Source organism: Danio rerio, chromosome 11, assembly GCF_049306965.1.
Source record: "Danio rerio strain Tuebingen ecotype United States chromosome 11, GRCz12tu, whole genome shotgun sequence".
Lineage (NCBI taxonomy): Eukaryota > Metazoa > Chordata > Actinopteri > Cypriniformes > Danionidae > Danio > Danio rerio.
The window spans coordinates 800,573-813,706 of NC_133186.1; the positions used below are offsets into that span (position 1 = coordinate 800,573).

Here is a 13,134-nt window from a genome sequence, read left to right on the forward strand (position 1 = left end):
GATCACGCTGGTCATCTCTCAGCCTGACCAACTAAGACCAGGCTGGAAATAGCCAAAACCCCTCTAAAACCAGACCGGTCTGTGCTGTTTTTTTCAGCAGGGTATTTTGGATACGTGGGTGGTTCATTCCGCTGTGGCGACCCCGGATCAATAAAGTGACTAAGCCGACAAGAAAATGAATGAATGAAATCAAATGTTTACCATTACCTCCAGACCGCGTGCTGGCGCCCGTGAGCTGCCCTGCGTAAATAAGCCACCGAATGCACAGCCACACGATGCAGCTGTCATTGAGAAATATCTGCTGCCAGCATCTTTAAAATTACCATTATTATTAGCGTTAATCATCTACGCTATCCCACATGCTGTATGAGATTCATACACCGTGTGTCTCCGGGCTCTGAGAAATGTAAACATGTGTTGATGTGCGGCTGAATGTTGAGGTAAAGTAGTTGTACATGCGCTGATCTCTGAACAGTGTCCGCTTGTGACTCGCTCTCTGTATTGTTATTTACGCTACTTTCAATGTTGGGTCTGAAATGGCGTATACATATGACTTCAGAACAACATCAGCTCTATTTAATGCTAATGAATGATAATATGATTTCACTGTTTAGAATTTTCACTTTATTAAAATTATATTATTAACGAGAAAGTCCAAAGATGTGAATATAAATGCACCTTTACCCCAATCACCAGCTTCATCAGTGTTAACCATGCTTTTACTGTAGTAAAACTGCTGATATGGCATGATTCTACTAGACTTGAGTTTAATTTGTACACTATACACAACTTGTGTCATTTTAAAGCAGATTTCCAATAATGTAATTGTTATTTTGCTTTAAATACCCACATGAAAACACTATGGAAGTTTATAATAAAGTGATTTATTCTGTATATATTTCAGTATTCTCCTGGATCCTCCAGAAATGAGTCTTCCAGCTCTGCAGAACAGTGCGGTTTTCTACCGGAGGATCATCAACCGTTTCCCGCAGGACTTCAGCCTGGCCTTCGCTTATGGATCTGCAGTTTTCAGGCAGACCGGCAGCTCTCAAGGCCACATGGCGGTAAGGCGATCTCCACAACTATAGAAAGTGTCATAATGATCTGAACAAACATTGACAGAATAATAAACAACTGAATAAATACTGTGGTAATGTATAGTGTTGTAGTATTTGAACTGTGTTGAGGTAATTCTGTAGTTGCATTAGAAACACAACAGCCATCGTACTGTAAACAAACGACACGATACAGTAGTTTTCTACAACTGTATTCGACTACAACAAAACTAAAGTATACCCCTGCTGAAAAATCCAGCTTAAACCAGCCTAGGATGGTTTTAGCTGGTTGACCAGCCTGGTTTTAGAGGGGTTTTGGCCATTTCCAGGCTGGTTACCAGCCATTTCCAGCCTGGTCTTAGCAGGACAAGTTGGGAGATGACCAGCTAAAACCAGCTTGACCAGCCTAGCCAGGCTGGGAGCCCAGCCAAAACCAGTTATGTCCAGCTTAAACCAGGATGGTCTAGCTGGTTTTAGCTGGTCAATTTCCAGCCCGACCAGCTAAGACCAGGCTGAAAATGACTGAAAACCAGCCTGGAAGTGGCCAAAAACCCTCTAAAACCAGGCTGGTCATCCAGCTAAAACCAGTCAAGCAGCCTATGCTGGTTTAAGCTGGATTTTTCAGCAGGGACTACAGCATTTATTAAAGTTTATCAGTAAATATCATTAACAGATTGTTGTAAATAATACTAAAACATACAGTATAAATGCACTTTATCATGGTGTGGTTCAAAAGCACTATATTATTTACGGTAACTTACAGAACTTACAAATTATTAAAGATTATCAAAACTTTTTAGTGGATTAACCTGCAGATGAATTGATTAGCTGAAGAGTAACGATGTGCACTTGGAAAGTAAACACTGTTCGTTTAAATTACTCTCGTTCCTGAAGCTCCTCTGCAGTGCTCGTGTCTGCTGTGTTTCAGAAGAACATGCTGGACTTTGTGTTTGCGGTGGACGATCCCGTGACGTGGCACACCATGAACCTGATAGAGAACAGGAAGCACTACTCCTTCCTCCGCTTTCTGGGGCCCAAACAGATCAGCAGCATCCAGAGCGATTACGGAGCCGGAGTTTACTTCAACACACTGGTGCCTGCTGAAGATCGGGTACGAGAGCCTCTTTAATACCTTTATAATAGTGGTGTAATGGATCACGTTATGGCTTTTGAGGCATTTGTCGGATCGGAAAAAAAGGATGGAGACAAATGTAATTTGCTTAGAACTTACGGCTATGCGTGCAAACAGCTTAGGAGCAGTATAAATCAGGCTTAAAGGGAAAGGAATAAAGTAATTCAGCTTATTTTAGGGCAGTAATCACAATATTGACTAACCATGATGCTTTTATGCAAGGTTATCATACTGTTAGAATCTTAAGATCTGTAGTTGATATTGTTATAATTGTAATATTTATTAATATTGTGATTATTCATGATTTGCGAAGTCATACAGCTCCAGGTAACTCTAAACAATGACTGCTAGTGTCTCCTTTGACTTTTGACAACACAAACACTGATGTCTCATCAACGTTGGCCCTGCCTCTGCTTTCATTTGTTTATTGTGTTGTGTTTTTGCAGTTGATCAAGTACGGTGTGATCAGCACAGATGCTCTGATCGATGATTTACTCCACTGGAAAACGCTATATGTTGCTGGACGATTACACAAACCTGTGAGTGTCTGAACACACTGTTGCACTTACACACACGATCCACAGGATGGCAGTCCACAAACACACAATCCTCCTCTTCTGCACTGTTTTTCTCCCTCTAACCACTGCTGACTGCTATTTACAGCTTATATTTTTATCTCGTATTTCTTTCCTGATAAAATATTTAAAATTAAACAATATTTATATACATGGATTAAAATAGTGTGATTGTATTCATGTGACTTTTAGAAATGCATGTGCCCTTTTGAAATAATTAAGACTACATAATACTATAGTTAGTAAGTACTTCAGTGTTTTTATTTAGTCTGTACTATAGCAAAGTGTATTATACTTTATATATATTATAGTGTTTACAACTCTTTGTTAATGAATGCTCCAGCATAAGGTAGTATTAATAATAGTGAACTGATAACCTGTAATAAATACTCTAGTAAACTTTAGTTTTTACTACAGTAAACTGTGGTGTATTGTAGTATAATATACCCTATAGTTGTACCAAACAACAGTATTGGGTCAATTACTATAATTGTTGTAATTAATATAGCAACTGTAGAATCATCACAAAAGATTGATTCGAGGATTTTACTATAGTATGGTTCAATAACACTATATTATTTACCGTTAATTACTACAGTATTTGTTTCATGTGGGTTTGAAGGTCATTTATTTAACATTAAACTTGTTTTACGGTATAGTATAGTATAATATGGGTAGTATAGTAGGGGTAGTATAGCATAGTATAGTATGGAGAGTATAGTATAGTATGGGTAGTACAGTATGGGTAGTATAGTATGGTAAGTATAGTATAATATGGGAAGTATAGTATAGCATGGGAGTATAGTAAAGGAAGTATAGTATAGTATAGTATAGGGGAGTGTAGTATAGTATAGCATGGGGGTATAGTATAGTATAGGGGAGTGTAGTATAGTATTGGGAATTATAGTAGAGTGTAGTATAGGGCAGTATAGTATTGTATGGGGGTGTAATATAGTATAGGGTGTAGAGTATAGTATAGGGCAGTATAGTATAACACAGTATAGTATGGGGGAGTGTAGTATAGTAAGGTATAGGGCAGTATTGGAGCGTGTAGTATAGTATGAGGAGTATAGTAAAGTATAGGGAATTATAGTATACAAAAGTGTAGTATATTATAGGGGAGTATAGTATAGGGGAGTACAGCATAGGGGAGTATAAATTGTATAGGGCAGTGAACTAAAAACAGTATAGTATAGGGTAGTGCTGTATAGTATAGGGCATTATAGTATAGGACAGTGTAGTATAGGGAAGTATAAATAGTATAGGGCAGTGTAGTATAGTAGAGTATAGTATAGGGAAGTTTAGTATAGTAAAGTATAGGGCAGTATAGTATAGGGAAGTGTAGTTTAGTATAGCATAGGGCAGCATAGTATTGGGGAGTATAGTATAGTATAGCATCGTATTGTAAAGTATAGGGGAGTTTAAATAGTATAGGGCAGTATAGTATAATAGAGTATAGTATAAGGAAGTATAGGGGCGTATAGTATAGCATAGTATAATATAGCATAGTATGGGGGAGTATAGTATAGTACTATGCGTGTATAGAAGCACATGTTCTGTCTTAAATGATCTATATCTAAAAATGAGATCAAGTGATTTCCCCTTTGTACATGCTGGAGCTCATCACTGATTGGATGAATCTGTTGTGTTTATTGAGCAGATGTGATTTTGGGCTGTCAGTGAATTGATTGATACTGGACACTAACAGTCCTCTGCAGTGTTCAGACTCAGGCTACAGTGTTGTTGCTGTTCCTGCAGGTTCGAATCCTGCTGCAGAGTGAGAATGGGAATCTGCGCTCGGCTCTTCTGGGGAACCTGAAGAGTGCTGTGATCGCTTCATTCCTCATGCTGCCAGAGAGCTTCTCTGAGGAAGAGCTGTACCTCCAGATAGCAGGACTCTCCTACTCTGGTCTGTGTGTGTGTGTGTGTGTGTGCGCGCATACGTGTTTTTGTGACATATCAGGACACAAATCTGTATAATGACATGGGTATGACACAGGTATTACAAAAAGGAGGTGAAATAAGAAGACATTTGTGACGTCCTCATTTCTCAAAATGCTTATAAATCCTTCAGAATGAGTTTAATCAGAGAGTAGAGGCACACAGTCTCCTGTAATGGTTGGGTTTTGGGGTGGGGTGGGGTGAGGGCAATACAATATACGGTTTGGACAGTATAAAATGAATGGAAACCTATGTAATGTCCCCACTTGTGTGTGTGATTAATGAACTATATGCACGGCAAGTGTGTTTAGAAAAAAATGCTTTTAAACCTGTAACCATTGATTTAATTAGCTTGTTTTACTGAAAAACTCTCTTTATTTTGGCTCATTTCTTCTGAAAACAAGACTATATTTTTTGCTTATGTCGAAAATGCTTCTTGATTTAAGAGTTTTTTAAAATATATTTGTACTAAAACGAGACAAAACCTCCAAGTAAGAAAACATTATTGTCACAGCAGCTGAATGTACTCTGTCTTTCTGCTTTGTCACTGCAGGTGATTTCAGGATGGTGTTTGGAGAGGATAAATCCAAGGTCTCCAACATTGTAAAAGACAACATGCAGCATTTCCGTCAGTTATATAACCGTATTCTGCTGGAGTGCCCGCAGGTGGTGTACAAGCCTCAGCAGGGCCGGCTGGAGGTGAGCCTGTACACACACAGATTTAGCTCTCAGTAAGGTTGTGTCTGCTGCTCACCCCTGTGAAAAGAAAATGTATAGTGGAATAATCAGAAAGCAGTATATGGAAATGGCCAACCATGAGCATCAGACACCAATGTTTTCTCATTGTCATGTAAATTACACAAGTGTAAAACCCCGGTGGACAAAAGGCCAATCAGATCACAAAGCAGACTGTTGCGTGACTCACAGGACACGCCCTCATCATTTGCATGTAAGTCATCTGGAGAACACAGACTGATCTGTAGCTCTGGGATCATTAATGTGAACACTTCAGGCTGTGTTTGATGAGCTTCAGCATTTCCTAATGAGACGACAATGATCATTTTGCTGCCTGAGTTATTTATATGTTAATTGTGAGAGTTGCTGAAGAACTTCAGAGAGATTTCAGCTGCTGTCTGGGCTTTCACTGCTGAACTACACCTCCCTTTCCTCATGTGTTCAATACTTTTTCCCTGAATCATTTCATTTTATTACACAGAACTTCATTTGTAAACTAATTAGATTTCTTTTGTTTTCATATATGAAATTATTTTCATTTTTATTGTTGTTATCAACATCCGGGGAAAATTTTAATTCAACAGCACCTTTAGAAATATGTTTTCTGAGAAAAATAGTGACGTGTTCAATACGCATTTCCCCACTCTATTAACTATCTATCTGGGACTTTTATTTTGAAATAGGGAGATGCATGTTGTTATTGAGCAATGACTGCATGAGACATGTTTAAACTCTCGTCAGGACACAAAATGCAGGATATACAGATTAAACAGTTATTCAGCTTCACCCCGAAAGGAATAATATATTTTTATTTCAGCATGTTTACATGAACACCAATACTCTGATTTTAATACGATTAAGACAATACTCGACCATCTATCGTTCTATATTTTTATCTATTTTTCTGCCGTTATTTCTATCTATCATTCCATCCATCCATCTATCCATCGTTCTATCCATCCATCGTTCTATCTATCCATCTATCTATCTATCTATCTATCTATCTATCTATCTATCTATCTATCTATCTATCTATCTATCTATCTATCTATCTATCTATCTATCTATCTATCTATCTATCGTTCTATCTATCGTTCTGCCGTTCTTTATATCTATCATTCTATCCATCCAGCCATCGTTCGTTCTATCTATCTATCTATCTATCTATCTATCTATCTATCTATCTATCTATCTATCTATCTATCTATCTATCGTTCTATCGTTCTATCGTTCTATCTATCGTTCTGCTGTTCTTTATATCTATCATTCTATCCATCCAGCCATCGTTCTATCTATCTATCTATCTATCTATCTATCTATCTATCTATCTATCTATCTATCTATCTATCTATCTATCTATCTATCTATCTATCTATCTATCTATCTATCTATCTATCTATCTATCTATCGTTCTATCTATCGTTCTATCTATCTATCGTTCTGCCGTTCTTTATATCTATCATTCTATCCATCCAGCCATCTATCTATCTATCTATCTATCTATCTATCTATCTATCTATCTATCTATCTATCTATCTATCTATCTATCTATCTATCTATCTATCTATCTATCTATCTATCTATCTATCTATCTATCTATCGTTCTATCTATCGTTCTATCTATCTATCGTTCTGCCGTTCTTTATATCTATCATTCTATCCATCCAGCCATCGTTCTATCTATCTATCTATCTATCTATCTATCTATCTATCTATCTATCTATCTATCTATCTATCTATCTATCTATCTATCTATCTATCTATCTATCTATCTATCTGCCGTTCTTTATATCTATCATTCCATCCATCTATCCATCCAATCGATCTGTCTGTCTGTCTGTCCGTCCGTCTATATCTATCTATCTTGCTGTGATGAGGAGGAGGAAATAAGGAGAGCCAGTGGAAAGGCAAAGGAGAGAGAGGTCATCATTTGGTGCAGGCATCATTCTTATCTGTCTATACTGAAGCCATATATTGTGCAGCCCTAGTTAATGCTTTTCAGTGGACGGTCAAATGGATTATGTGGTGCAAACAAAAGAAAATCATCAAGTGAATATATCAGAAGTCGCAAATCTCTCAGACGCCAATAAGATGCGTTTCTCAAGAACAGAGATAATCCTGAGAACAAAAGAGAGGAGAGAAACTCCTCCGCCTGCAGGTGTGATCTGTGCACTAAACACCGCCTGTGTACAGGGGAGAAAGTGACAGACTGTCAAACACACGTCCATCAGCAGCCAATGATCTCCTCAGTCCTGCAGTTTATCAGCAGCAGCAACAAGAACTGCACAAAAAAAAAGCTTTTCTTAGAGTTTTTGTCTACTTTTTAGTCTAAATATCTACAAAATCGTAAATCAAGAAGCGTTTTCTAGACGGGTACAAACGACTGTCTTGCTTTCAGAAATAATGAGTCAAAATTAAATGAGAATTTCTTTAAATCAAGCAAATTAATCTGCTTGTATTGTTAGTTTTTTATGCCAAATCTGGGTTAATTCCATGTGAACAGCTTCTTTAGAAATGTGGTGACGTGTTCAATACTGATTTCGCCCGCTGTATGCAGTACACTACACTTTACTATAGTGTTTTTCTTGATGTGGGAGATTTCCAATAGATGTGTTTCCCTGTTGATCAGGTGGACAAAAGCCCCGAGGGTCAGTTCACGCAGCTGATGGCTCTCCCGCGCACGCTTCAGCAGCAGATCACACGCTTGGTGGATCGGCCGGGGAAAAACCGAGACGTGGAGGAGATTCTGCTGCAGGTGGCGCAAGATCCAGACTGCGGATCCGTCGTACAGCAGGGTGAGTTCTGCTTTATATACAGCGCTCAGCGTAAATGAACACACACCCTTTAGTGAAATAAAAAGTTTTTATCCATTTCTAAGTGAATAGAAATGTTAAAAAATGCAGGTTAACTGTGTTTATATATAATGTCTGCTCTATAAACAGCTCCTTGAAGTGCTTCTAGATAGAGATCTGCGCGGGACTAAATTTTGAATCCCGCTCCCGCCCGCACCCGCCAGGTTTTAGCCCGAACCCGACCGCTCCCGCTTATATTGAGCATTTGTTGTCCCGCTGCCCGCCCCGCCCCGTTTTCTACCCGCCGCGCCCGATCCTGCTAAAGAGCGGGGGGGAGAACAAAACCGAAAATCACCCAGCTATACAGTCCAAACCATTGGTCCAGACAGCCTATAACAAGCTGTCTGTATAAACACACACACAGCACTAAGCACACACACACAAAGCTCTCTCTCTCATTTGCGCGCACTAACACACACACATAAGCACCAAGCACACACACAGGAAAAGCTCTCTCTCTCTCTCTCTCTCTCATTCGCGCACACGCGCACTAACACACACACACACACACACACACAGCAGCAAACAAGCTAAACACAGCATCGCGCTATTTCATTTACACACATACATACGCGTGCTAGCTTGGGAGTCGGGAACGATATTGCTAGACAGCCCGCTCCCGTCCCAAATTAAACCCGTTACCGACCGCTCCCGTGATTTATTCGGAAATTTATTCCCGCGCCGCAAAATGCAGACCTCTACTTTGAGATGTGCACTTTTTATTCGATGTTTGATGTAAGCTCAACTGAAAAATGAAGTGAGGGTGGGACATAAGGTAGCCACTCCCCTTTTTAAAGCAGCCAATAGTGTTTTGTTTTTATCATCGCTTTGCCAGTGAGAGTGGTTGAGCTTAAGCGCATCAAATGTGACGCATCTTAAAGGGGGGGGGGCATATCAAACACTAGAGAGCATTTGATTGGTCAGAAGATTCATTTCACTGGACCTTTACCTTTGCTGATTTGGATTGTGATGCAGTAATGTGCAGCTTCTGTTAAACTGAGCTGAAACAATAGCGCTGTACAAGTAAACATACATTGAATTGAGACTGTGCTGGAGTGAAGTGCGTGAAATAAAGCATGCTGTGTGCTGAATGAAGGAGTGTGTGTGTGTGTGTTTGTGTGGACTGGTCAAACAGGCTGGCTGAGTGTTGAGCGGTGTTGAGTTTCTCCATCAGCCTCACCCTCATGGCTCATTGTCGTAATAACCGCCACTGCGTTTCACACAAACACCTGTGTGTGTGTGTGTGTGTGTGTGTGTGTGTGTGTGTGTGTGTGTGTGTGTGTGTGTGTGTGTGTGTGTGAATGTGTTAATGCGAGTGTGTGCCATTGTTTGAATATGTGTCTGTGTGTGTGTGTTTATGTCCTGCACTTCACCTTTATCCAGCAGTAATATCTCACTTTCAGCATTAGACTGATGTTGATGTTTGCATTTATTTCACTGTGACTGCAGGAAAGAGCTTATAAATGTAATGTACGCCTGCAAATGAATCACTTTTCTCTCTCACTAATAAAACAGATTTCTGATATGCTGGACACTGTTCACAGTGCATTGCATAATTTAGTCAATACTCTGCAAAAAATGCTTTACTACTTAGATTTTTTGTCCTGCTTTTAATCAAAGTATCTAAAAATTTGTAAATTAGGAAGCATTTTCCAGACGAGCAAAACATATAGTGTTGTTTTCAGATATAATGAGTCAAAATGAAGTGAGTTTATCATTAAAACAAGCAAAATAATCTGCCATTAGGGGAAGCAGAGTAATCTTATGTCAAAAGGAGAAACTAGATTATTCTGCTGACCCCATTGGCAGATTATTTTGCTTGTTTTAATGATAAACTCAGTTGATTTTGAATCATCATTTCTGAATTAATGATTTGTTGACTGAATTGTCTCTGTTATCATTTGTAATTGTGCAGGGATTTCTTCAATTGTGAAATCCTCCAGCATCACTCAGAGTGCCAAAGGAATCGCCACCGCAGGTGAGAGAGAGAGAGAGATTTCACCCGGAGGAAACCCACGCCAACACGGGGAGAACATGCAAACTCCTCACAGAAACATCAACTGACCCAACCGGGACTCGAACCAGCGACCTTCTTGCTGTAAGGCGATCGTGCTACCCACTGCGCCACTCATGCTAAAACCTAGTAACAAATCATAAAGATTTATGTGGTAAACTGAGATTTTTAATGTCATCAAATTATGTTTATAGGGTGGCACGATGGCTTAGTGGTTAGCACTGTGGCCTCACAGTAGGGTTGTAACAATATACCGGTATGACGGTTTACCACGATTTGAACGTGCACGATTATCATACCATGAACAATTGCATATCAACGGTTTTAACCCTTAAAGACCGAGACAGCCGCCCGCGGCTAAAAATAAGTATTGCTCTTAAATGTTTAATAACTTTTGATCCGCTGATCCGATTCATACAATTCAAAGATTGGCATAAAGTAGAGAATCTCAGCTTTGTGATACAGCCAGTGCTGTATCACATAACATTCGCGGACTTTCAGAGGCTCCGGAATCAGTGCGGTTATGTCATCAACATTTGACAACGCTGATTTGACAAAGAAACGCTCGTCACTGTGTCTCCGGACAAATCAGACATGATACATTGATGCATTGTCCCTCCTCCATGCCCAGATTGGTTCAAACTCGCTATATCACAACCAATAAGCATAGGTTTCGCTTTTGTTTGTGGACCAAGCTTTTTGAACAACACAGAATGAGAGATAGGCATACATTTGTGCGCGGCTAAATAAAACGCAAAAAAAAAAAAGTTTTGCATGAAATAATTCTCATACTAAGTACTTTTGCATGCACAGCAGCACAGAAACATGACAAAACAGTGACACAGCAAAGACGAACTGCTGCTCTTGCTGTTTTCAAAAGACGCAAATGAAGATGCAGCGGTTTGTCAGTCTGCATTGCAGACAACCACATCCAAATCCATATCCACAGACAACCATATCCATGCTGGCACATAAAACCTAAGGATGTTCCATATTGAATCTAGTTTCGTTATGTAACTATTTATAGTATAGTAAATATTTATATCTATTTTTTACTGAGGATTTGCACCATGTTTATTTGGACTTTGACACATTATTTATTATTTTCTTTTTTTTATTTGTTCATTGTAAGTGGTGTTGTTTATAGTAACTAAAAATATATTATTTGGAAAAAGTCAAATTTGCTTCACTGTTCTATTATTTTGTAACATTTGTAATATACTGTATACCGCGAAACCGTCAAACCGTGGTATTGTTTTAGACGATTATCATACCGTGAAAAATTCATACCGTTACAACCCTACCTCACAGCAAGAAGGTCTCTGGTTTGAGTCCTGGCTGGGTCAGTTGTCTTTTATTTATATATATATATATATATATATACAACAGTTCTGTCTGGTTCTCAAATCTGATTGGCTGATAGCCGTGCGATATTCTGCAATATCAAAACTCCTACAGCCTCTTTACCCTTTGTGTATTACTCCGCCCACCCACAGCCAGCAAAAAGCAGACACTACAGATCTACAGTTTAAAGATGCTTGCTCGGCTGTTTAACTGTCAGCTTATGATTCGAATCCGGAAGAAAGTAGTTCCTCATACAAAAGGGTTTTTGAGACTCTCCATGTTTGATTTAGTTTTTATATACATCATTATGCCGTCAAACTGTTGTATAAACGCAATATCACACTCGTAGCAGTGCGATGTGGCTGTATATCGGCACTGGAGGGGGCACTAAGGCACTCGGCCAACGCACACCTCCCACCAGTGCCGATATACAGCCATATCGCACTGCTACGAGTGTGATATTGCTCATATATATATATATATATATATATATATATATATATATATATATATATATATATATATATATATATATATATATATATATATATATATACACACCCCACACACACACGTGTGTATGTGTTAATATGACTTAAAAACTGTATTACACAGATATACTACGTTTTTTACAATATTTTTAAAAAAATATTTATAAAGTCAATGTTTTACAATCATAATTATTTAATACATACAGTGATTATATTAAACACTGTATTTGTTTAATTACATAATAAAATAATCAATTTTATTGATTAATTAAATATTCAGTTTTATCTCCGCACTCACAAATAATTTTTGCTGGTTTTTCAGATTTATTAAATATAACTCTGCATTATTATGTGAGATGATGACTGATGTGAAGCGTCCGTCCACAGGTCTGGTGAAAACCGTGTCATACAGCGCAAAGAAGCTGCAGAAAATGTGGAGAGGCTGGAGGAGGAAACCAGCATGACTGACATTCACTTCACAATAACCGACTGACATTCAGTGTTATTTCCATATTCAGTAGCTCATATTTATTGACAATCTAATGTGAATCCATGCTGTATGTGTGAAATAGAAATAATGACTGATTTATTCATCCATCCACAAATGCAAATAAACCTTTCTAATGTTTTTAAAGCATGTGTGTTTACTTCCTCTTCTCATTTAATTGATTTCGCAGTTGTAAATAACAATTACAGAAATAAAGCAAGACGTTCACAGGATGCCAAAAACATTACTTAAAATTTATACAGCTTTTTACATTCTTCACAGCTTTAAGAGACTTCATTAAATAAAGATGTTCCTTAATAAAATGCTAATTAAGGAGGGGATTTTTCAGTTTAAGTTTTTTATTTCAAATTAAAATTCTGAAGAAAAAAGGTTTTCACTTACAAAACCTGCTTTTGTGAATATGAAGCTTCGTGAATGTTGCAAGCAGACTGTTTACTTCCCCTTCACGTTGTACCTGTTGCGAGGATATGACGTCACGCATGTATTA

The 13,134-nt window shown here is 38.4% G+C and overlaps 1 protein-coding gene across 2 annotated transcripts; it reads left to right on the plus strand.

The window, feature by feature from the left end:
• The first annotated feature begins 255 nt into the window (after positions 1 to 255).
• Positions 256 to 12,773, plus strand: tamm41 (TAM41 mitochondrial translocator assembly and maintenance homolog). Of its 2 annotated transcripts, NM_001037119.2 has the most exon segments (9): positions 256 to 440; positions 905 to 1,064; positions 1,984 to 2,166; positions 2,634 to 2,726; positions 4,521 to 4,671; positions 5,257 to 5,402; positions 8,068 to 8,233; positions 10,206 to 10,268; positions 12,527 to 12,770. In NM_001037119.2, coding segments are annotated over 8 exon segments (1,017 nt in total). In that variant the 5' UTR covers positions 256 to 440; positions 905 to 926; the 3' UTR covers positions 12,604 to 12,770.
• Positions 12,774 to 13,134: the final 361 nt, after the last annotated feature.